At 38.8% G+C, this 24,658-nt stretch overlaps 2 protein-coding genes across 5 annotated transcripts in view; one reads left to right on the top strand and one right to left on the bottom strand.

Annotated features, from left to right (window-relative positions):
• LOC112576206 (xenotropic and polytropic retrovirus receptor 1-like) lies at window positions 1–16,672 on the bottom strand. Of its 4 annotated transcripts, XM_025258498.1 has the most exons (17): window positions 14,256–14,387; window positions 13,999–14,128; window positions 13,190–13,341; window positions 12,882–12,933; window positions 11,988–12,089; window positions 11,340–11,650; window positions 10,978–11,079; window positions 10,279–10,359; window positions 9,324–9,402; window positions 8,193–8,380; window positions 7,070–7,249; window positions 6,332–6,479; window positions 5,860–6,054; window positions 4,981–5,156; window positions 3,995–4,128; window positions 3,086–3,268; window positions 1–2,655 (listed from the first exon to the last, which is right to left on the bottom strand). In XM_025258498.1, exons 3-17 carry the CDS (start codon window positions 13,256–13,258, stop codon window positions 2,568–2,570), a joined length of 2,088 nt encoding a protein of 695 aa, XP_025114283.1. In that variant the 5' UTR covers window positions 13,259–13,341; window positions 13,999–14,128; window positions 14,256–14,387; the 3' UTR covers window positions 1–2,567. The 4 variants fall into 4 exon arrangements, with proteins under 4 accessions (XP_025114283.1, XP_025114285.1, XP_025114284.1 ...); XM_025258500.1 differs by lacking the exons at window positions 13,999–14,128; window positions 14,256–14,387 and adding an exon at window positions 16,267–16,672; XM_025258499.1 differs by lacking the exons at window positions 13,999–14,128; window positions 14,256–14,387 and adding an exon at window positions 16,236–16,672.
• LOC112576200 overlaps window positions 14,412–24,658 on the top strand; it is a 20,686-nt gene continuing 10,439 nt past the window's right edge. The window contains exons 1-4 of the mRNA XM_025258484.1: window positions 14,412–14,543; window positions 14,963–15,734; window positions 21,191–21,347; window positions 23,448–23,639. Of these exons, the coding sequence (XP_025114269.1) occupies window positions 14,981–15,734; window positions 21,191–21,347; window positions 23,448–23,639 (1,103 nt within the window). The 5' untranslated portion in view covers window positions 14,412–14,543; window positions 14,963–14,980. The remainder of the gene's footprint in view (window positions 14,544–14,962; window positions 15,735–21,190; window positions 21,348–23,447; window positions 23,640–24,658) is intronic.

Genomic DNA, 24,658 nt, shown 5'->3' on the forward strand with positions numbered 1-24,658 from the left:
ACTCTGGACTTTGGGCAGAAAAGTACAAAAATGAGGACACTATTCTGTGGGCATTTCTCTGTAAAGCTGAACATGAAAATTTGTATTTCCTAGTGTTATCAAGAGTTACACAATAACAAGCATCTCCCATGTCTGAGCACATGAAATCATGTTTCAGATCTTCTTATAATATCACTAACACAATTTCCATAGTAATATCAGTAACAGTCATGAAATGCAAAATATGTTCTTTCACACATTCTGGGTAACCCAAAAATAGCTTTCCACACACAGCTATTCTAAAACGCCCTGGGCTATTGGAAATGTATCATATAAAAAACAATTTACACTTTTCGCCAATAGGTAAATGTTTTAAAAGAAACCTTTATCAATGCCCATCTGACAATTAAGTTCCCACGAGGAAACAACCCTTGTGAGAACAGCAATGCAACCCCCTCCTACAAGTGATGCCTACCAGTACCATCTTGACTAGGAAGAATCCCTAAAACTAATGAACAGCAGGCTATGAGAAACCTCTTAGGAATTGTTATATTATATCATGTTTCCTGTGGTAGTCAAGTTTTAACACTTTTGGGTGTGCTCATGCACCTAGTGTACCAAAATTTTTTTTAAATTAAGAACAAAAATATTTTAAAACTGTTTTCCAGTTAAGTAGCTTTTCAACTCATGAATATAAGCATCACACAATGAAAAATATGCACAACAATACTGTAGAATGATTATTTTTCTTTGCCATAGGGTTAGGACAATTTAGCTTAGTCCTTGCTACTCCTTGGGGGAGCATAGGGCTACAATAATACCTTGCAAGCAGACCTGGTTTTGGGCAGTCCTCCTCAGTTGGGCCCATTTGGTTCCAGCATCCTTTGCCTCACACTCTACTGTTCTTTTCCAAGTCTGCTTTTGCCTCTTCTCCTGAGGGTTCCATTCAAGTGCCTGTCGGGCAATGGTTTCCACCCCTACTTGCGCTTCTTGGTGTCTTAGTGGGATTTTGGTTGGTTTTTTCCAACAGGCTAATCTTGTAGATCTGTTCAGGCCATCTAATTCCCAGGAAAAGGCATAGGCATAGGTTGTTAAAGGTCTTGAGCTTGTTGTTGATGGTGTTTGTCACTCTCCAAGTTTCAGAACCATTCAGTAGGACAATTTATTGGCAGGGATTTTTTAATAATATTTTTATGCAACAATATGATCACATTTTGAGACCAATCACCCTGCATAAAAACATCCTTGTACCCATTACTGTTGAAATCCACAACAAAAGTTCAAGAAATTGAACATTTTGTAATATGTGGTCTACCTAGGAAATGTCAAGGACAAAGAACAGCAAAACATCTGTGTAAACAATTGAAAAAAATATACATCTCCAAATAAATAATAGCACAGATCAGAATTATTTCAAAGCATTAATGAGGTAACAAAAAGTAAAAGAATGAAGGTTTTAGGAATCTATCAACCCTTAAGTATAGGGGTGTGATGACCAACAAGTGCTAACATGGCAGAATGCACTTGCATGACATCTAAAGACAAAATGTTACAATGATGGTTTGATCATTATTTGATCACAAAAGGATGGGGGAGGGAGATGGGGGGCAATGGATGTTTGAAGAGGAACGAAATTGATGAATATGCACCTGGCACAAAAAAGTTCTTGCAGATGATAGAAACACCATTCACTCAAAATACACTTTGTTTACACAAAAATGTTTGATTCACACATCCTTGGATGTCATCTCTGACAACAATTTGCTATATCACAATATGTAACTGCTAATTATGCTAAGTTTGCACGACTGGTCGAGGGAATGATGATTTGAACACGGTCCCTTAACACTAGCGCAGTCTCATCAAATGTCTCAAGAATAATAACATATGCATTAAATAAAAATTATCATGTACAATAAGTTACCAATAACTGCTTTGTGCAACATTTGGTGTTGGTACATCTGTACCCATTTCACAATACACAACATGGATGATGGAAAATATTTCATCAAAAGTTGTAACTCTCAAATGAGATAAGCCTCTATAACTAAAGAAATAATGTATCAACAAGAGGCCCCTTGCACACACAGAATGTATGCATCCATGCACGCACCACTGGGGACATGCACAAACCATATCCAAATTTCAACTTAAAATAAGTGTTTGACTAGTCTGTGACATGAATAATATAAAACTCAGTTTTGAAAAAATAAAACTATTTTCTCTATTTGTCTTGAATTATTTACATGGATTACATCTGTGATATTAAGATCACTGTCATCATGATTAAGGTGGAGGCCATTCTATCAAGAAAATTATAAAGACAATAAATTATTAAAGACTTGATGTGAGACAAGTTATGAGGCACAGTCATTTCACCAACATTTCACCAAAACAATAGTTTTTGAGGTCTGTATATATATCAATATATATATAGAGAGAGTAATCATGTCTAATAATGGTCATCTTCATTCTAAAACTTGCACATTTATTTACCCAATGCCATAAACACCCCTTAAATATAAACATACACACGCGCAAGCACATAGCAATCATGGATCATGTGTTGACGTTGGAATAGTTTCTCATCAAGCCCTCTTTATGCGCTTGTCTCCATTTACTAATGGAATCTTTTCCTCTTCCTCATCCACCCAGAGCCGCAATTCCTTCTTGGACCTGAAGAAAATAAAGTACAAGATACAGAAGTAATTTTCTTTAATCTCTGTAAATAGTATGCTGAGGTTAATTGTGATATGTTGCATAATACAAAGCAAACAATGTTATTTATATGAAAATAAATCTGCCAGAACAAACAAATTTACTAAATTACTATTATGTGCTTTAAACTTCAATACATTTTGCCTTTGCTACCTCTGTGAATATTCTAACCACCATCAGGGACCAGAATAGGTGGTTGCTACTTGGATAGATAGTAGTATTATGTAATTGTCCCACTAATGGAAGGCATGAGAAAATATATAGAAGAAACTGATTTTTAAAGAATTATATTTTGTGAAAAAATAGTTTTAAATAAAAATCATAGTGAATTCATTTTCCTATGACTTATAACATCAATTCAAATATCAAAATGCCTTAAGGGACCTACTTCAGATTGAGATGTTTGTCCACACGTCGCGTATCAGCACCATCCTCATTGTCCATGATGTCAATCAGTTGTTGTTCATTATTGGAATCAATGGGTCCGATAGAGATATCACGCACTGCTCGAAACATACCACAGTTGTTCAGGTGCTCATTTTCCAGTCGAAAGAAGTTCCAAACAAACCGTCTGCATTTTTTTTTTAACAAAACAAAAACAAACAACGTCAAATTAAAAGATAAACAGTTTTACATACAAGGGGCAATCAAAAGAAACCTTTTATTTGACTTACCCTTGTACTTTATATCAAAGTCAATGTAAATGTCTGCAAATAATGTTACTTATTATTCTTTAGATATTCATATTCATCCTACACTATTCATCAGCAGCAAATGCAGGAACCCACCCAACCATAATGAAGATGACGGTGTATTTTATAGTATACAGGACAATTATATCAATAAAATACACATAAATTATAAGGTAAAAGATCCTTTAGCCTGAAGGGGTAGGTTTACTGTGTCTTAAGGTACACCTTGGTTAACTCTCTCATGCTTTGCTCATGTGATCTGGCATGACGCCTTGTCAAAGATTGTCCTTCAAGATACATAGGAAGGTAGTCAATGCCATGCTGGCCAAAGAAGAGCTGGCTTACAAACTGGTTGTCCTATGCAGGAAATGCTCACAATCGTCCAAGACTGGCATAGATGGCAAAACTTGTCATTTGCTGCATCTATCCATGTGCTCCCCTCAAGATCAAGAACCAGTCAAAGGACAAATAATTGACTGACTCACCACAGTACCATGACTGGATCTAGATCAGGTGTTTGGGTATCTTGCTTGTCACAGTTCCATTACACTTGCTGAAAGCAAGGGATGCTTAAAAATTATATGCTTTTCCCGAAAGTTTCTTACCTAAAAACTTCAAGCAATGCCAATATTGTGGCCAAGATTTCAGCATGGAGGAAGTGGCCATCTGCTAATGTTACAGTCAGAACCCATATGAACCTCAGAATGACATCTTCCACTATAGCAAAGTAGTAGTATGCCTGGAAACAGTCATAATCATCATCAAGTGCAAAAAAATCACTGTTATATCTGAACTAAATACATATAACAATGCTACAGTAACTAATCAGTGACAAAAGAATCAAACACAATAGCAATATAAATAATCAGATCCCTCAAAAAAAAATTGCATAGACAATGCACTAACAGACAAAACATACCCTCAAAATAATGAAAAACACTAGAATGTTATTAGAAGTAATTCTGTAGGTAAAAGGGAAACAAGATTTTTCCATCTTTCTCTTTTTCATTCATCGTACATGCCTTCTACCTGAATGTGTTAGTATTTGATTTTCAAGTTATTTTTAAATTCAAAGTCTTAAATTGATTCTTTTACATGCCCCATTCTTTGTCATGGAACTAGGCTCAAAACTAGATGAGAAAGGGTCAGACACAGTCGATTATGTTTCTGTGCCTTGAGCTCTTCAAACCGTGCTTAAAATGTGTTTAACTGTGTCTAGGTTGCTTGCTTGATAGAGCAGGAAGTCCTAGCTGTAAAAGTTAAACCTAACTTAAATTTTTAGAATGTTGAGGCAGAATAAAAGTGCACAGGCAATGGAATCTCAATAGTGGGACCTCCTCCCTTGTGGTCAGTACCAGGCCAGGGATTAACAACTACAGATTCATAACAATGGACCCCACATCTGCACTAGGATAAAATAAGAGTGCATGAAGCTCTGAGATCCACTGGGTCCATTACACCCATGATAGAAAAACCACTGCAATACAAAACAGAGTTTGTTGCCTTGGCTGGCCTGTAAGTGGGGTACAAGCTCAACATGAAAATTCGGCGCCAGTTTTAAACACAATTATGCTAATGTAATCAGACTCACCTTAAATGCATAGACAGTTTCTTCTCTGAGAAATCTGTTCTCGCCTGCATTTTTATCAAACAGTCCCCAATCCATCTTTATATCCCAGGTATATGTGTAACATGAACTTATGATGTATGCAACGATATACAAATAGAAGAATACGCTGTTTTGTCGAAACTCGTTCCCATAAACCTCTGTTGAAAAAGAAGAGACAGAAAACATAATGCATTACTTATCCAAAGAAACTAAAATCCCTGATTGTCATCCATGCTTTTATCCAGCCTCATTCCCGCTAATTTCATCTGTCTTTTGTAAAGCGCACTGAGCTTTACTCTCTACAATCTACATGTATCAAAGCAAAGTATTAGCAGACTAGCAATTACATGGATTTTACCCATAAATCTCATGGATGGTTATTAAATACCTGTAACTGACTCTGAGAATGATATTTATCATAAAGTTTTCAAATAAATGGACAAGATATGAATTCTTTCAATCTGGAAGATACAGGATTTCAAACACTGACACGCACTGAAGATGTCAAATCCATGCAATTGTGTTAGACAAGGGATCATGTATGCTGCTGTAGTGGCTACAGCCTATCAGATCTTGAAGTGTACAGTAATTTGGTGTGTCACATTAACTCTAATGTGTCACATAACCTTTTGATTATTTAACCACCGTCTGCACCCAGGTAAAAATGTCGTCGGATATCATTGTTTAAAAGTTTATGTCTCCTAAAAAGAGTGGGTGATATTTTCTGAGATATTGTGGAATTAGATTCTTTAAATAAACTGAACACAATCATTTTCTTCGAAAAATAAAAGTTTTACTCTGGTGCTCTTAAGTATGCTAAAGTATGCTGTTAATATATCAGAAGAAACAAGGGTTACAGACCTACATGCACCTTGTACAGAGCAGCAAATAGCTGAACAAAGAAGGTGGTGGAATATTTTCCTGCATTAACAACATGAGGAAAGACGAGTTTAGTATCTCGGTAACGGCGAAGGCACTGGGCAAAACGGAACCAAGCAGGCAGGCATGCCACAACGGCCCGAACTCCATATATATTTTTGGTGCATACTTGCTCTCCTAGGAGACAAAAAAAAAATATGCAACTGATTTTAAATCCTTGGTAACATTTCACAAACAAATAGTTTTTACAAGGTGCTAGGTTATGTTCATTTTTTTTCTCAAATTGTCTAGCATAAACAGAGCCGATATAAAAGTGACAAATTTGTACCATAGTTGCACTTGCAAATATTGAAATGACCTTTGAGGTTTGCAGGCACAACCCACAACAATTAAATACTTATTAAATAGATGTAAGACTTTCAAGAACTGTTTCTCAAAAGAAAGCAATACTTACGGTCTGGACCTAGCCATTTCACCTCAAAAGCATAGTAGCACACAAGGAACTCAAGGTCAAGCATGACTGTGACGAGACTGTTCAGCTGGTCAGCAAGCCAGAAGTCCGCAAAACCCACATGATGGAAAGGTGCTGTTAGTATTCGAAACTGCAGCAAAGAGATACAAAACAGACAATATTTAGCACTTCATCTTGTTTGTTTCTTAAACTCTGTTAAATTGTGGGTTTATCATTTTGAATATACAGCTAGTTGTCTGAAATATCGACATTAATGTAAAATGTCTTTACAGCAAGGTTACAGCATAAGAATAATTAATGATGGAAATAAATTTGACAATGATTATCCTGATAAAAGTGTAATGATGATCCATGAAAATAATTATTACATGTTGTTTGACATAATTTGCAACTATGCAATAACACAAGACTGGCTTTGATAAAGCAAAGCAAATCATCGCCATTTGTACCATTTTGTCACTTTTATCATTAACACAGCAGTGGAAGTCATCATCATTAACTATCATCGCCACCGACCGCCAACAACAGTGACACTTTTGTCCTCCAGCAGCCAATACACTACACAACCACCAATCACAACCAATCAATTACATTGGCATTACAACCAGTCAACAAAAAACGCAGCGGAATTCCCATCAGTCAACCAATCAAATGCACTGACATTATAGTGGCACAAGAGAAGGGTATGATGGGGAGAATGGCTTAAAAGGGACACAATACCAGCACACGGAGAAGCCACATGCGAGCTCGATAGTAGAAGATCTTGACTGGGTTGATCAGGAGCAGAATCAGCAGCACAGCTATGCCCAAGGGGATGGCCATTGGGGGTATGTTTGTGAAGCCGCTGTACAGGTAGCCCAACACACTCACTGCCCACAGCACGCCCAGAAATGAGGCCACCTGTAATATAAACGGGAAAAGTAAAAGGCTCTCATAAACTAGAGGCTGTAGAGTTTTAAAAAAAAATTAACTGGTTCATTGTGTCCAGACAAGGCACATGAAATCCAGAGCTCAAACCTTCTCCTGATATAATTACTTAAATTGATCATTCAGGCACTCATTTCTGATGGAAAACTGCTGGCTGGACTAAAGGAGCTTTCCAGCCAAAGGCTCAAAAAGACCTCAAAAGCACCTTCTGCTCCATGGTCTACTGCATTAACCAACAGGCTTGAAACCTTCATTTTAAGGTGTCACACTTATCCCCCTTTGTTAGTGACATCCTGCTTTGTTACCTATGTACTTCAATACTTCATCACTTGTATTTCAAGTCTAGTGTAGAAATTATAAGAATCTTAGCTTGTGCAATATTTATTAATAATCTTGTCTGCATCTACTAGTGCAGATATTAGTAATCCTGTCTGCATCTAGTAGTAACAACCTAGTGCAAACAGATGGATGACCAGAGCACCAGCTCTGTTGGTCCCTTGCTTCTTTTATCACTGATGCTGAGTGGAACAAAAATATGTGGATTTGACAATACTACAATTTCAATATTATACCAGTCTAGATAAACTGAGCTGATAAAGACTGCCTGGAAAAATATAAAATATATTCACAAGGGAAATGAGATCTCATACATACTCACATTTTCTTACTCATTCTTATTGGTAAGTTACTTAAAGCTGCATGCAGACTCTGTTTAAAATCAGAATGGTGATGGAAATTATACAAAATAAACTGTAAATGTTCCCCTATTAAGGAGTAGCATACATAATATTTTTGTTTGCTTTTTTGCTTGTTTACTTTCTCTGGACATGTACAACACACATGGTGAAAGATCCCAAAGCAACAGTAAAGTCAAAAGTAGTAAATGCAGACAAATAAAAAAATTAAAACAGCAAACCTCCATCAGCTGCGTGTGGGACAGGTGGTTTCTAGGGTCAATCTCAAATATAAGTACATGATTCACTCCTGAAGACCTCCACCCATAGGTGTTCATTCCCAACAGAAACAGAAAAAAAATGATGATAAACATTCCTCTATACATGCGCAGAGCTGGCTCCCAATCGTCTGAGTGATCGATGAAGTTAGCTGAAAAAGAAACATCAATAAAGTAATAGCACATTAAGCAAAATTAATCTAAACATGAACCTGTTTCTTGTTGAACAGAAGTTAAGTTGCAACAAAGTAAGTCACATAGCTTATCCACAGGAAATCACGAAGTTAAAACAAGAAAGGAAATCCATGGACCACACCAGACAGGATTTTAGCTTGAGTGAATACAACTTGTATTTCTTGGCTTTGAGTGAAAACAAAAATTTAATTTAAAAATTTAAAATAGGAAGATCAGTCCACAGAGAGGCAGAGGCAGCTGGCATGACATGGTCTCAACTAGAAAGGGATGCCCAGGACCGGGTCCGATGGCGGCGTGTGGTTGCGGCCCTATGCTCCACTGGGGGCGAATAGGAACGAAGAAGAAGAAGATGATGTAACAATAGTGAAAACATGAGCTTACAAAGAGGAGTTTATCATTGTTGTGTGTGCAGTGTTTATTGCACAAAATTGATCAGTGCCTACTGATAAGTTGGTGCTTGTGCAAGTTCATACATACAAGTGGCTTGAGTCCACCTTTGTTGGTGGGATGAGGCGCTCTGTTTAAACACATTAATATTATGTGGACTTCAAGTCCAATGCTTAAAATGAAATATGTGGTCCTACACAAGACAGGCATAAAATCAGATCTGTGGTACCACACAGGGCAAAGCCCAACAAAGGTATAAGAAGGACTATATACAGAGCTATGTTTGAAAATGACAAACTGCACTATGGAGGAAACTGGGAAAAATTTCAGGGTGACAAGATATGTATGTTCATGGTGTGAAACATAACAGAATTATTCAGGGCTGCTTCTTTGTACATGCAAAAAAAGATATTTTCCTCGCATTTATCACAACTTAAATGAGAAAAATCACATGGCCTAGTTTTTAATTTCTACAAATATGAAAAAAGCTTTCAATAAACAAATCAATTTTACCTGACAAAATGATGACCACAACCAGAACTATGAACATGCCTAGACAAACCCCAGTTTTGAAACTGGTCCATGGATGTTGCTATAACAAAAAATAAAATATATTTATACACACACATTTTATTTAGTTGCCATCAATGGACAGCATGCTGATTTTAAACAAACAATGCTAGAAAACGTCATATTTCGAATGTCCAAAAATCCTCTAAACTCTCTTTACTTGGCTCTTCAAAGGCTGCAGTGGTTAGATAGAAAGCTGAAAGTGAATGCATGAGGAAGAAGGCTAAAACTTGATTAAGATCCTTTTCCCTCAGCGCCTACTACACAATGCATGCTGCAGATCTTCATGTCAAAAACTAAAATGAGGAGAAGAGGAGGTAAAGGGGACGAAAAATAAGAAAATACATCAACATTCACTACTGCTGGCTCAGTCTGCTAGTCCAGGGAGATAAGGAGATTGTTAGGTGAGGGGGCAGGGGGAGAGGAAACAGGACAAAAAATATGTAATCTATGTAGTGAGCTAACAATATCTACAAAAGACATCAAGTGTAGGGTGAAAGGGAGTGAAACACACAGTGACTTACCAAATCCTGGATAGCAAGGACAGGTCATTATCATCATCATCATCAGAATCATAACCATCTTTCTTTCATTCGTTCATTCACTCTTATCTTGGTGTGGTGTGGAGGGCAGTAAAACAGTTCTCTCCTTTCTGCCCGTCTTTGGTCAGCTTTATTAACTTGCCCCATGTCTGGTTCCCTGCCTTCATCTTTGTCTTGATAGTTTGGCACCGCCTCCCTCCCCTCCCCTTTCTGAACTCTGGCATCCAGAAATGTGTTGTTTTTATGATGAAGCTCATCTTTTCTCTTAGCACATGACTTGTAAGGTCCCACTCTCATTGCAGACAATATATATATATTTTGTGTCCACACACACAGATATATAGAATGCTCCTTACCTGATCACCAAGAGGTGGCACTCTCAGCCTCTTCATGGCTTTTGATCTGTTACCTCCCTCTAGTTCTGTTGTTACACTTTGCTGAATACAAAGAAATTGTTACTTTTGATGTAACGCATAAAACACAATTGTTTTGCTGAACATTTTGTGGAAAGGTATTATTATCAGAATATGGACACTCCTAAAAGTGGAGATATCAACAAGTTCCTGCATTTTCTTATTCCAAGTAAAATACAATTTAAAGTGCAAGTCACTTGATCCCATCACTTACAGCATTGATACAGAACTAAAGATTAAGAAGCAATCTTGAAATTGATATCTGCTGCATGAATCAAGGTGAGAACATACTCGAGCGCGTGCACACACACACATACACACGTGCACAGAGAAACACCATGCCTGCAGAATCACAACAAATATAAGTATCACCTCAATCATTTCTAAAATTTAGCAAAGTGCAAAGTGTGAATCAATCAATGTATACATTGTTGCATGTGTGAAGTAATTATTATTGCTTGTAGGAAAGGTTGCTGCTTGCCCTATGAAAAAGCTTTGTATTGCTTACACACAGGCACCTTCTGTGATCAAAGGAACTTGCATACAATTCTTGTAGATCTAGCTCCAAGAACTGCAATTCATTCAAGTTGACATCATGTCATGTCACGATATCCCACAAATACTGTAAGATGAGAAACACACCTCAACATCTTTGATGAGGTGATCCACTTCCTTGTTGGTGTAGAAAGGAGCTGACTCCACTTGAGCTTGTCTCCATTCTGCACCATGGTTGGTCTGCATCAACTGCGAATAGGAAAAAAATTCCACCTTTCTGCTACCTTCTGCTTTCCTTAATAAATTATGTACCCATCGCTGCAGGTTAGTGGATGTTAGTTTTCCATCACCAACTTGGCAGAGTCAAGATGCCCTGTTCCAAACCCAATCTATTATCTCTTAACTAGCTATCTTTAAACACAAATCATGAAGGTCTGACATTTTCTAACAAAAATATGCTTCTTTACGAGGATTGCCCTTCGAAAGCCTATGACATACTTCTAACTGACCTTGTCATGTTTTTTGAGGATTTTGCGGAAGCCAGTAAAGTTGAGAGTCTGGTAGTTCTGCAGTAGGATGAGGCTGAGATAGAACTCACTAAAAGCCAATTTTAGATCATGCAGCTTGCGCGTGCTGGCCACAGCATTTGACTCTTTTTCCTTTTCCTTGTCTTTAAAAATGCCATAGACACTCTGTCTGCGGCGCATTCCTGGATGCGATGTCATGCTGTGACGGCGAGCATGCTGAGAGTCATGAGTCACAAAACTCTGTAACTCCGCTTTCAAACTGGCATATTTTCTATTGGCTTCAGACAGTTTTTCTGAAACGTCACAAATGTTAAATGAAAAAATGCAGTGCTGTATTCTCTTTTGCCTAATGTGTTTACATATTAAAGCATTAACAGGAAATGAGTTTTTTCTTTTTACTTACCATTTTTCATTACAAAATGCAGACTGTCTCTAAATAATTAATGTCAGTTAAGCTCAATGAATTTAAGTTAATTTTCTACTTCATGTAATATGATCATAACATCATATCCAAGAAAACACTGAGTCTGGACATCAGTAATGACAAAGAGAAAAATTAGCTCTCCCAATTTAATTGTTTTTTTTTTGAAACATAAATTAACAAAACTCTCTTGACTTTGAAAATCTTACCAAGGAAAAATGTGTTAATCTTCACAAGTTCTTTGTCACAAAACTGGAAGAACTTTTCATCAAATCTGGCAAAGTAGCGTTGAATTGTGCTAGGGTCAGTCACTTCAAAAGAAAACATTAAGGTTAGATCATTAAATGCAAATTCACACTATGCCTTTTTTTCTGCCTTTCCCCTCCAATCTCTCTCTCTCTCTTGTCCTTGTTACAATCACAAAAATACAAAATTCCACTCTTAACGCTATATCCCTTCGATGCCCCTGATGAAAAGCAGATCTCAAAGGTGAAATACACTTTCTACTTGTGTGCACATGACTGAATGAGATAAGGTTAAAATGTTTTACCTGAAAATATAGAAAATCTTGCCACAATGTACTTAATAATCATTTTTGACTGATAATCATTATTTGCAAAATGCTGCCAGACACATATACTACAGATTAAAATGACAAAAGAAATAGTGAACAGTGATGTACATATAACTGAATTTGAGTCTTGAACCATTCTTTCTCTCTTTTTCTCTCACACACACCTACACAAACACGCATTAATGTATGTCAGTGTATACATGCTTGCATTTGCATGTCCATCACAAAAACAAAAGAAACCAGTAGGAAAATGTGACTGAAAACGACCCTGGCTATTACACTTTTCCTTTATTTTGTTGGTATTCAAAACAAAGGTTAAAATGATAGCCATGTTCTAGGGATGTCTCAACTGATTTAATCCTTCTCATAGAAAAAGAATAGTTTCCTGATGCTGTCAAGAAGCATATGGTCTTTGATATTCTTCACTCACATCCCAGCACCAGAGCAATTTAGCTAATGTCACTTCTAACTGTACTGAAGTGCAGAGAATCTGTCAGATCAAATGTTAGTAATTCACCATTGCCCTCACCTTCAGGAGATGGTGCTTGCTCCTGTGCTTCATAAAGCATCTCCTTCATGATCTGTAATAGGAATAAAGTACCTTTTTAACTTTAAATTAACTTTTTTATGAAATCACATTTGATAAATTAATTTGCAACTGAATAGCAAAGAAGCACTTTATAATGATAGAGACAGGATCCACATCTCTCTTGTTCTCTTTCTCTCTCACAAACACATATGCATGCACATACACCTATTTTTTTTCCCGTTCATATATATTTCAGCCTATTCCATAATTATTAACAGAAGAGCTTTGTGTAACAATTATGTACTAACCTCATACTGAATATACTGCTTTCTCCATTCTGGTGTGATATGTGCACCAAGATGCTCTGCAAACTTCATCTTGGATGGAAATGTAACTGTACTGTCACTTTTTTCCTTCTATTCTCTTTTCCTGTTAATGTGAAGGCTTTCTTGACCAAAGTCTAAAATAACAGAAATAAAAGAATGCTGGAACAATTCATAAGACTAATGATATGCCAACTGACTCTTCACATATTAACATTCATTATACATGATCAGTCTACAAAATTTGTTCAAACCTCTCTTTCTCTCTCTGAGATATTGTATGTGCATGCATGAGAAAGAGAGAGAGAAAGATTGTGTGCATGGACACATGTTAAAAAGAGAAAATGAGAGAGAAAGATACTCCCCACTCCCTCCATAAAATTTTTTGTTCACAAATTAAAACTTAATGAAAGACAACTTTTGTTCTAACCCTAACGACAAACAAGCAGAAAATCTTTGTATTCTACTTAATCTTGATTGATGACAACTGCAAATAAGATTTATTTTAAACTTCTTATTAATGCACTTCCATATATTTTACATGCAAAATGCTCCTTGCGAATGGATATTCAAGTCTACATATTAAATTGTTTGATTACTCACTGAAACAAACTTTTTGACACACAAGCATTCAGCAAAAGGTCACACGAGACAAAGAGAGCTAAAATAAATGAATGCCCCAATTTCTGGAATTCAAAAACATTGCCAGATGTAGAATCAAAGGTCTCTGCTCAAAATAGCCATCTGAAAAAGTCGTCCTGGGACGACAAAGGCAAAACCACATTTATACTTACAGAAAAGGGTATCCAGCTACACGAGCTTTTTAAACATGAAAAATGTGTTGCTTTAAAATTTCGCGTAATGGATTGATGAGTTTCATCTAACCGTAGTGAAAGGCTGTTTCAGTGGGAGCTGTGTATCTCCCTGTAACAAGAAAACGAAAAGCGTCTGCTGTCATAAGACTAATACTGGAACTACATGGCGACCACATGAGTTTCTACAGCACTGAACGACCCCAGTAAGCCAGAAGTAATACATCAGCACAGCAAACCTTCGACTATTCTGAAGACTAAGAAATCCACCAGAACTGGATCATGCTTTACAAAATGGACTATAAACAATGGCTCATCTCGGCTCCGTTTCCTTGAAAAATGAGGACAGCTGCGTACTACGTCATCAGAAGCGTGCACTTGTGTGACGACACACGTTACTACTCAAAGCTGGATGCTTCCTGCCGAGTGTAGTGAGGACAGTAAATATTTACTATCTTTGTAGCTGGTCAGCTCGCTTTGCACTAAATAAGAAGTCTGCATCCAACCGACAGCGGGAAGTCGCAAAGGTGAGATGCATTTTTTATTCAAATATTTTTTCTTAAAGTGGAATCAGCTGGTCGTGAGCAGCATTCGGGATGCTTCAAAATATTATTGAACACGTGATCAGCGATTGCTTGAGAAATTGAATAAGTACAAAGGGATCAGGTTGACAGTTTACTTTCGATATCTAGCCCTGCTTCTACTGGTTAATCCTTCCGCTTAGCACTAATTGTTCTTTTAAATGTTTGAATGATGAAACTTTAATAAACAATAATGATGTCGAGCTATATAAAATGTACAATTTTTAGGATACAGTGTAAAACATGAAATGAATTTATCAGAAAAAACTTGAATTAAAATTCATTAATGGTATTAATAATCAAAATGTTGAAAATGTAATACTAAGATTAATACAAATATAAATATTTGTCATTTATTTTTATAGGGACAATTTAAATATATCATGAAGAGCATGGTCTACAGTGGACAGTTAGGTCCTATTTTCACCATCCAGAAAGAAGGAAGCTGTGTCTACCCACAAACTTCAATGGGACTAGAAAGTATCTATCTCAGATACCCTCAAGTTTTTAGTAGGCTGCATGCTCGTCAGTCACATACTGTCGATAAGCATACACCTTCCAAAACTTTCTTTAACTTCAATGAGATCAGATTCAAGACAGACCAACTTGACCACTTTGCTCCTTATTCTCATAAACTTGACAAAGATGTGGACAACTTTTTGCCAGGTTATCAGGATGGATATGTGAGAGACAGTTTGGGTTGTCAAGAGAATCATGGAATTCTTGGTCTAACAAATATTGCAGGTAGTACAGCTGAATGCAAATACTGCTACCAGGGATTCAGGATGTGCAGTCCATCAAATGTCTGCAGCTGCAGTCCTTACTTGACTCTTAGTATCAAAAATAATGAAGACATCTTGTGCAGTAACAGCAAACTGTACTGTCAGCCATTTGTCAGCTGTGACAAACAGTGCAGACCACAAGACACATTATCCATGCTGAGAGACCAAGGGATACAGGAGACACAGGATAATGAGAATGTGTGCACCACCGGCAAAGACCATGATACTGTGATGCTCAAAATATTGGACACTGCAGACTATTGTTGGTGCAACACTGCTGCAGCAGAATACTGTTGGAAAGATGGAGTTTTTACAAGCCACATGGAGCTTGAACCACCAGAAAAACCCCAGACAAGTAAGTGGCCTTACTAAAATGACAAATTGTTCTCCCTGTTGACATATATAATAGTTTAATTTTACTTCTGCCTTTTTCCTTAGTGTGAATTTGATAAAACCTTGTTGCTTGACTGGTTGTTTTATTTTAGTGTAGTGCAAAAATACGGAAATATGTAATATATACTGAAACTGAACATATCATATATACATAGGCCAAAATATATCAGTGAATATGCAGACACACCAATGCAGCATTAAAGTATAGAAAGTATATTCACTTCTCAAAGTGAAGGTGAGGTGGAGAATTTTACAATCAGTCAAAGAAAGGTAAAGAATCTCACAGTCAAGGTGAGATGAAGAAAGGTTCATTTGAGTATTTGATTTGAAGCTGTGTTTTGAATTACTTATAGAAAATGCATTTTATGTCCTTCTTTTGTGTATATCATATACTGTTGTGTTTCTACTGATATTTGCCAAACATCATCTCAAACAGCAAATGAAGGAAAGGAAGGGCTCTTACATTTACATACTTTACATGGCGGAAGTCATACCTGAAGTTCTTTGTCCTTCCGTAAAGCCAAGCGTCTGAAGTCGAATACTAACTGTAAGGATAAGACAACCATAAGGATAATACAGGCTTCAGTTTACCGGCACCTTGCACGACCGATCGGCAGGGTGACTTTGACCTTTGCGCAGTTCTTGCAAGATAATAGGTCCTAGCAGTCTCTAACAACTCAACTGTCTCGGACTGTACAACTTCATCAGGCATAACAGAGGCTTAAGGCGTGCTTGTAGACCTTAACTCTTTATCCATGCAAACAAGGACTAAAAGTACTTCAACCAGGAGTGGAACAAGTGACAGTCACGTAGCAAGCTAGCATGATAAACTTGTTTTCTAGAGAGAAGAAAGGCTTCTTCTTCTTCCCCTCTCCACCACCATCATGGCCTTATCTGTCACAAGCTAGATTCGCCCCGCCTCCAAAGCACGTCATGCGACCAATGTCGTCTCAGCATGCTTACGTCATTAGCTTGATTCTTCTTTGATTTGCGTCACACACGCGCGCGTGTCTTACTTCTGACATGGCGGCCAGATTTCACTTGTTTTATCGAATCAGTACTTTGTGAATTTCTTTGTGTGTGTGTGTGGAGGGGAATGTTTATATCGTTTTGTGTGTGTGGAAGGGAATGTTTATATCGTTTTATTATTTTTTTAAAGGTTTTGTTTCGTGCTTGGTTTTTCTTGCTTTCTCGTTGATTTCCGATCATGCCAAATGGATCAAAATTCAGTAAAGTTAAATTATCTTTTGGTGATGTGTGTGTTGTCTGCCTTTTACCCCAAAAAGTAGTTTTGATCAAGGCAGAATGCTTGATGATGACCTGTTCCCATCACCGCTACAGTCGTTGTTGCATGCATCTTCGGCCACAGTAGCGACAACTTAATAATTTACGGCAGGAACGCGTGCGTGCCTAAGCACGTGCTTGGCTTCGCCTCCAGCATCCCATCAGGCTGCGGACGTAGTCTCTGCAATAAACACTAGAGTGGAAGGTGTGGCGCTCTGCACGAGCTGCTCGATGACGTCATCCACCCACAGCTGTTGAAGTCTCGGAGACGAGCAAGACGGCCGTTTGTATGTTTACATATGTTTGTTTTGCAAAAGTGGCAGGTCACGAAGCCCTGTTTTGTTTACTCTCCTACTTTCCCAGCCCTTGATCGATGAAGGGATTATTTTCCTTGCATTCTAAAATTTTTGTTTATTCCATTGACCAGATTGGTTTTTCCCTTTAAATACGGTACAAGACCAGCGGCTACTTTTCCAATACGTTTTCATTCCACGCTAGCATTTCTAAATCCGTCGATGGACTGGGTTTGGTTTCCGAATGCAGCGCTACCTGCAGGACAGTGAGAACACGGGGAGAATGGAAAAGTGGAACCACTGAGTTGGTGGAACAACACGACGGAATGGCTTTCAGAAGCTTCGAGAAGCTTTGTGCCAAACAATGCCGGTGTGATAGGATTCAGCGAAGTTTGTCGTCAGGTGAACAACCGATTTGTGCGCACCTTGCCGTGGTAAGCTTTCAAATCGCATCACATCCCAGGTAAGCATCTATAACTAACTTGTGCAATACCACAGACAAATTCATTAAACTATATTATGATCGACACAAACACTTTATTTAGAAACCAGTAATAAGTTTGCAAATAAATTATAATCAACTGCAACACCATTATGTCCGTGATGAACAACTGAATTTGCGCAATGTCCGAGATAATGAATGACAGCCGCCGAATTCTTCAGATATGTGAGGGTGTTGTTGCCATGCTGGGTGCTGTTACATCTCATGTCATCCCATGGACCTCCTCTTCCCCATTAACGGTTAGCATAAGTGCATAAATTATTTTCTGGTGACTGGACCTACAAGATTTAAAGTCAAGGTGAAAAACTCTATTCCTTTTCAAGAGGCACAAGACCGAACATTTCAGTTCTCATCTGCGTTTAAGAAAGCTGACAAGACCTCATTTCACGCCTCGTTTGAAAAGTAGACTCGCTGTCATGGCAACGCTTCGGTATAAAGCTTAAGTTTCTAACGCTTTCGAAGCTCTTGCGCTAACTACAGTCGGACCTCGACAAGTCGAACTCAAAGTGACCCGAAAAAAAATTTGACTAATGGAGTTTTGGAGTTAGGGAAAATGGCGTAATAGGCGCAGGTTAATCAAGGACAATGTTTTTCCGGCTTAATTACTGTATTATAACCGTTTATTATAATTATTATCGTTTTACACGGATGCATGTAGTACAGTACTGTACTATACAACAGTACAATCAAACGGCTTATCTTCAGAGAAAAAAGTCAGTTAACTTCGGTTGGCGTCGATGTGACGACGCATCTTGCAAACATAGTTGGAACAGTTTGAGACATAGTTGCGTCTGGTTGGTGAGGACTCAAAATTCAAAACGGAGGTTGGAAGCCACAAAATTTTTGAATTAAGGAGATCTAAAATACATTGGTCTTATGGAATTTAGCCGAGAACTAACGATTAATTCGATATAGGGAGGTTTTCTGCTTAGGGAAGGTCGACTTATCGAGGTCCGACTGTAGCTTATCGTGCTTGTTAACCGGACAAATATGGGCAAATGTTGGAGTAAGTTTGGCAAGGTTTTGTGATTTATTTGCCGTTCAGAAACGTTTCCAAACTTGGTCAAATATACGTCTATATTTGTCTCATTGAACAGGGAATATAGACCGTTAAACGATAGAAAGAAATGCATCCCCTCACGTGTGCTGCCATCCTTCCGTTGTGTGTATGTGAGACTGACAGACAGACAGACAGACAGACAGACAGACAGACAGACAGACAGACGGACGGACGGACAGACGGACGTACAGACAGACGCAGTGTTGTTTAAGTCTATCTTGAACTTTGAGCTTAATTTCATGTTTCTGCCTTTAAAGCTGATAATGATGAATGGCAAGTTTTGTGTACTGTGATTAAGAAGATACATTTACCTACTTTCGTAAGAAGATTCACTAAGTTTATTCAGCTCTGTACTTACACCGCGTGATATCTCGTAATCTTTACTATCCACTCATAGGACATAGGTGTGTACTACCAGTGAGAGGATTCAGCTCTGTAATTCCATAGAGGGGATGTATCTCTGTACTTCCACTGAGAGGAGACAGCTGTATACTTTCACTGAGAGAATCCTGTCCAGCTGACGATAGACTGTCCGATAAAATCAAAAGACTCACTTTTGTTTGAAAACAAATGTTGTTGACATTCATCGCTAATTATTCGATTAGTGGTTCGTCGCCTTCAGCGTAAAAACAAAGTTATCTGTGTGTGTGAGAGAGAGATAGATAGAGAGAGAGGAAGAAAGAGAGAATCTCCCATCACCTTCATTTCTCCCACCTCACCCACCCTTCATCTCTCTCACCCCTCACCACCTTGGTTGTTTACTGTTGATATCTGACAAGAAAGTGGCCTGTTGGGGAAGCGCGTGTTAATCATATCTACTCTTTAACCAGCGTGCCTTGGCGCGTGACTGATAGTACACCGCTGCCTGACGTCACAGACCTTTTTACTGTTTGTCGAACAGTGTTGTTAAAATTTTATCACGGCCACGTGACCGCGTCTCACGCCACTTCAACCCACCATAAATAATTCGTTCGCAACAGTACGGTTTTGTGGAGGTGGGGTGCGGAATAGATGTCGTAAACAATGCCAGAAACTAAGGCTATAGCACGGCAAAGCAACTGACCCTTCAATAGGTCATAGACCGAGAAAAAAAATGTGCCCGAAACGAGATGTGAACCCAGGACAGCCAATGCTCACTGTGTTTGCGACAATTTCGCAGCATCACTGCTACGAGTGTCTTAATAAAGCACCTTCATTTCTAGGTCTACTGCAGTCTAACACTTTCTTTCTAATGACTGGAGACAGCTCAGTCCAAGATACTAATTCACTAAATGTGGGTAACTAAATACCTTTTCGAGACACACGACTACAACTGCCTCCATGCAGAGGTTGAGCTCAGCAACACTGACGTCAGGGTTGTACATGGATACAGCTATGTTGTCAAGGCAATGGGAAAGCTGGAACCATATGTTAATTGGGTGTTTCTGTGTACAAAAGTGACTTCTTTCTATGCATGACGATATATAAAAATTATTTATTATTGTTGTTTGAAATTGCTCGAATTTAGTATTATTTACATTATGTTTTTATTATTTTAAAATAAGGTTCATGAAAATGATGGAAGCTTTCTGTTCATATGAGTGAAATCGAAGCTTCGTTATGTTTTCATGCTCAGAGTTAAGAGGTTAGAAAAACTTAGAATTAATGTTGTCTGGAGGACGAATCGATATATTATATGCTTGCGTAGCATGATTGAAAAGACCTTATGATAATTAGTGAAGATTTAATTGATTGAAGAGGATGCAGCTCTGGACAGAACATGTTCAATCAATTAAGGGGAAGGGGAGGATCGTTTGATAATTCTGCCCATGCTGTACCGACATAGTTACTATCTTTCTCGGGTTTTAAACACACACAAACACAAAAACACACCCACATACGTATATCAAATCTCACTTTCTCAGTTTTCCTTTGCTTAATTTCATGTGGCTTATTTTCCTTTATTTTTCGACTGTGATTGATGCTAATAAGGATTATTTTGGTATATGCTGTGATGTGTAAAGCGCATATAGACCGCGCTGTGTAAGTTATTATTATTATTATTATCATTATTGTTATTATTATCTCACTTTTCACTCTTTCTCTCTCCCTCTCTCTCCCATCTCGAAGATGATGGCGCATGAGTATTCGTCTGTTCTATTTCCCACGAGTGTCGCTTGTCAATAATAATCCTCTGTACGCACGCAAACACTCATCAAAACACCTTAAGATGACCACTTAACTCTAAAAATCTTGTTCCGTTTCACATATGTGTCATGTTGTCTTCCTCTTGCAATCAGCTTTGCACCCGGAGTGTGACGGCACACGAGGAGGGGACGTGCAGGTAACCACGACCGTCACCATGCTGGACGGCGACCACCGGTGCCTCCCTCCCGGCTTCGCTGATCGAAGAGCAGGATGGCTGTCACAGGTGGACGCTACTGTCAGTCCCTTCAGGTGATTAATCACGTGACACTTGCCTGTCGGTGCCGTCATCAATCAGTTCGTCGCTCGTGATGGATCCTCGCCGACCTGCGCTCGTACGCCGACAGGGGTACCTGTCTAGCACACCCTCCTCTCGTAGCGATCGAGAGAATCTGTTGGACCTCTTGGCCTCTGTAGCCTGACATTATTTTATAGTCAACCCATTCCTATTCGCAAACACCAAAGAAAAATGTTAACTAATAAAAAACTGCAGCATATTTGATCATATCGTGTTATATACTGATAACATCATACATCATGCAATACTGCATTTTCTTCTCGGCAATTAACTCTCTATCGGGAGATTTTGACTTTCAGAAAAGTTCCACGGTAGTTTATCGTTTTAAAGTAATGAGAGAAGGTGTTCCATCTAGTCAGTGAAACTAAGTAATGAATGAGTCAGGATTTCTAATAACATTAATCTCGGTTTTTGAGTTGAAACTGCAAACCCTGAAGACTTGTGTCAGTCAAGTGAAGTTTCTCAGTATCTGGACACTAACGCCGCCTCTGTGCGATCTGTCGATGATACCTATTTTCGCTAATACTCTCATTTCAAATGGTTGAATTTTTCACAGACTTGCCTGGGTGATCTATTTTAAGCATTCGCAGTAAAATCACTGATTTTTTTAAACTTTGTATATATAGTCCTGAATTTACCGAAAATATTTAACTGCTAATACTTTTTTCGTTGCCTTTTATTTTGTCTTATTCATCATCATCATCATCATCATCATCATCATCATCATCATCATCATCATCACTGATCAGAATTTAGTAGAATATTATAGCGAATTTCTCCACTGTAGAATACGGGAAACACAACTGAGAACAGAATACACGATTGCCAATTCCTGTCACCAAGGTAACATAAACATCGTCCTGTAAACTACTGAATTTAAGGCTTCTTTAGGTGAAGATGTGTTTACTCGGGCGCTCGTGCGTGTTAGTGTATATATATATATGTATAAGGCCTTCCCTGCGTCCTTGTTTAGCAGAAACCCACCCAAGAATGTGTCCTTGAATCAATAAGTCTGTTTTTGCTGGGTGGCTGTTCCCCTCCCTGTCTACATTCTCTTGTGTCGGTATAACGGAAGCCATAAATGCTGCCAGTTCCATTTATCAGAAGCCGCTCATTCTCCCAGATTGGTTGACTACAAACCGTAACGGAACGCAGCTTTCATCTGCTGTGAGCGTTTTCATTAACACACACACGCGCGCGCGTGCGCTAGGGAAATAATTAGCGGAGTGCTGTGTGTCGTCACTTGAAAATGCACAAAGGATGCGAAGGTCGGGTGGCATTACGCTCCGACCTACAAATCCAGGCTGAAGAGAGGTTTGATGACGACCATTAGGTTGCCTCCAGGGAGGAGTAACAAAAACATCGCCATTTCATGGCGCAGGCTAGTTCTTGGGGGCAGCAACAGTTCGACCTGTCGAGCCACGAACTCACGCGCATTGATTTAAAATATACATAGAGTTTATTTGTTGAAGCCTTAATATAATCAGGCTCATTATATTTTTGCATTGGTATACATATATAATTAATAAACCTCTGAAATTTTACTTTACAGCGACTGCCAACCCCTTATCCTCCCGTAAACCAGATTTGACTCGAGCTTTGCCCTGTCAGTCAATCATTCTAGCTGCACTAGAACCTGTGTGTGTGTTTTTGTTTACGCGCGTGTGGCCGCACCATGACAAAACACACCAGCCAGCACGTGTCAGCTGCCTTGTCGCCGCCATCCACTTCATCATCTTTCACCACAAGCGCTTCCTCTTAGGTCCCCGCACACCCACCTCCATCCTCAACCCCTGCTACCACTTCCCCAACCCTCCTCTCAGTCATGTTCGCTTCCACCCAGCAATTGACCTTTGCCCCCGACTCGTTCAAGCTCAGTTCTTCGTTCCTTTACGCACCTCCCTAGTCGTTTGTCGTCAGTTACTCATACACATGGAAAGCAACTCTTGTTTTTGTTTTTTTTTTAATATATATTATTGTTATTTTAGACATGCTCGTGGTCTATTATTGTGGTAATGTTTCGCTTGTTGTGACGTCATCTTCATCGTGTGCAGTGGCGCCATCAGGTGGATGTACGCCCCCCTTGGGTCATCATCAGGGTCAGCGAGCCAGCGTGCACATGAAGAGAGTCAGCGCGCGTGTCCGTGCGTGGAGTGCCAGCGCCGACCTCTTTACCCCTTGGACGGTCACGTGAGGTCACTTCCTCCCGACCGCACAGTCCAGCAGGTGCCCAGAACCACAGACAGGTGAGAATATTGTGACTATGCCCTCACCTGATTAGGACATTGAGGTGTAGCATTGGGCGATTTTCCACGATGGAAAAGAAAAAAAGAGCAAAGTATGGATTTTATTTGTTTTGCGCTTTTTATTCCTCTTTCCTAATTACCCCATCCTTGAATGGGTTGGTTTTAAAAGCTGGATTCAATGGCGGAGAACGGAGAGTTGATGGCTATGTGCTCCTGCGGCAACTCAGATTGAGGGGGCTGACGATGTTCACGACGATGATGATGAAATACAAGACTTTCGTTGTGATTGCAAATTTAAGGAAGAAGTTGAAGTAAATCGGCAAGGCTTATCTAGATAAGTATTGTCTGTTTCAAAATTCAAAATTTCGTATCATTAGTCATCATGCAAGGGTACAGCAGTCGGGTCAGTCCAGCAGAAACCAGTTCAGAATATATGCGTGGCATTCGGCGAAATATCATCTTGTAGTCGCGCGAGCGCGTGCGTACGTGTGTGTGTACAGGTGGGTGTGACGTGTGTATGTGGGGAAAATAACTACTTATACATTTGTTTGTATATTGTGCATGCATTTATGCAACAAAAATGAGTTTCTTAAAATGAAGTAAAAGCTACGTGCTTGGTGAAAACTCCGCGATGTACACATTACAAGACTAACCAGTCAGTCGTTGAATTTTATTGTCATGACCTGTAAATCACACATAAAGTAAAATAATGGCAGACTTTTCAATAATTTTAGACAATATAATTACCATCTATAATTATTATAATACTGACGTTCGGAATGGCCCAAAAAGTTTGGTTTCAAACGAACTGTGGACTTAACAATCGTGTCTAAAACAGAGAGGCGTTTATCTTGTTGGAAGCCGCCATATTTCGTCTATGTGTCACGAGGGAAAACAAACTTGTTTGTGACGAGAGGAATCACTTGACAACCCCTTACCAAAAAAAAAAAACAGCAACGAAAAGCCAACAAAAGACTAAGAAACGAACAATATGAAGAAAGAAAGCAGTCTCCGACACC

Source organism: Pomacea canaliculata, linkage group LG11 (assembly GCF_003073045.1).
Source record: "Pomacea canaliculata isolate SZHN2017 linkage group LG11, ASM307304v1, whole genome shotgun sequence".
In the NCBI taxonomy this organism is placed as follows: domain Eukaryota; kingdom Metazoa; phylum Mollusca; class Gastropoda; order Architaenioglossa; family Ampullariidae; genus Pomacea; species Pomacea canaliculata.

What these genes read in the sequence shown, in the direction of transcription:
- LOC112576206 (XM_025258500.1), bottom strand. Translation starts at nt 13,258, where the DNA reads ATGAAGTTTGCAGAGCATCTTGGTGCACATATCACACCAGAATGGAGA. An exon ending in AGCAGTATATTCAGTATGAG is followed by an intron (nt 12,934 to 13,189) that starts GTTAGTACATAA and finishes TTCCTATTACAG; the next exon opens with ATCATGAAGGAGATGCTTTA. An exon ending in CCCACACGCAGCTGATGGAG is followed by an intron (nt 7,250 to 8,192) that starts GTTTGCTGTTTT and finishes TTTATATTACAG; the next exon opens with GTGGCCTCATTTCTGGGCGT.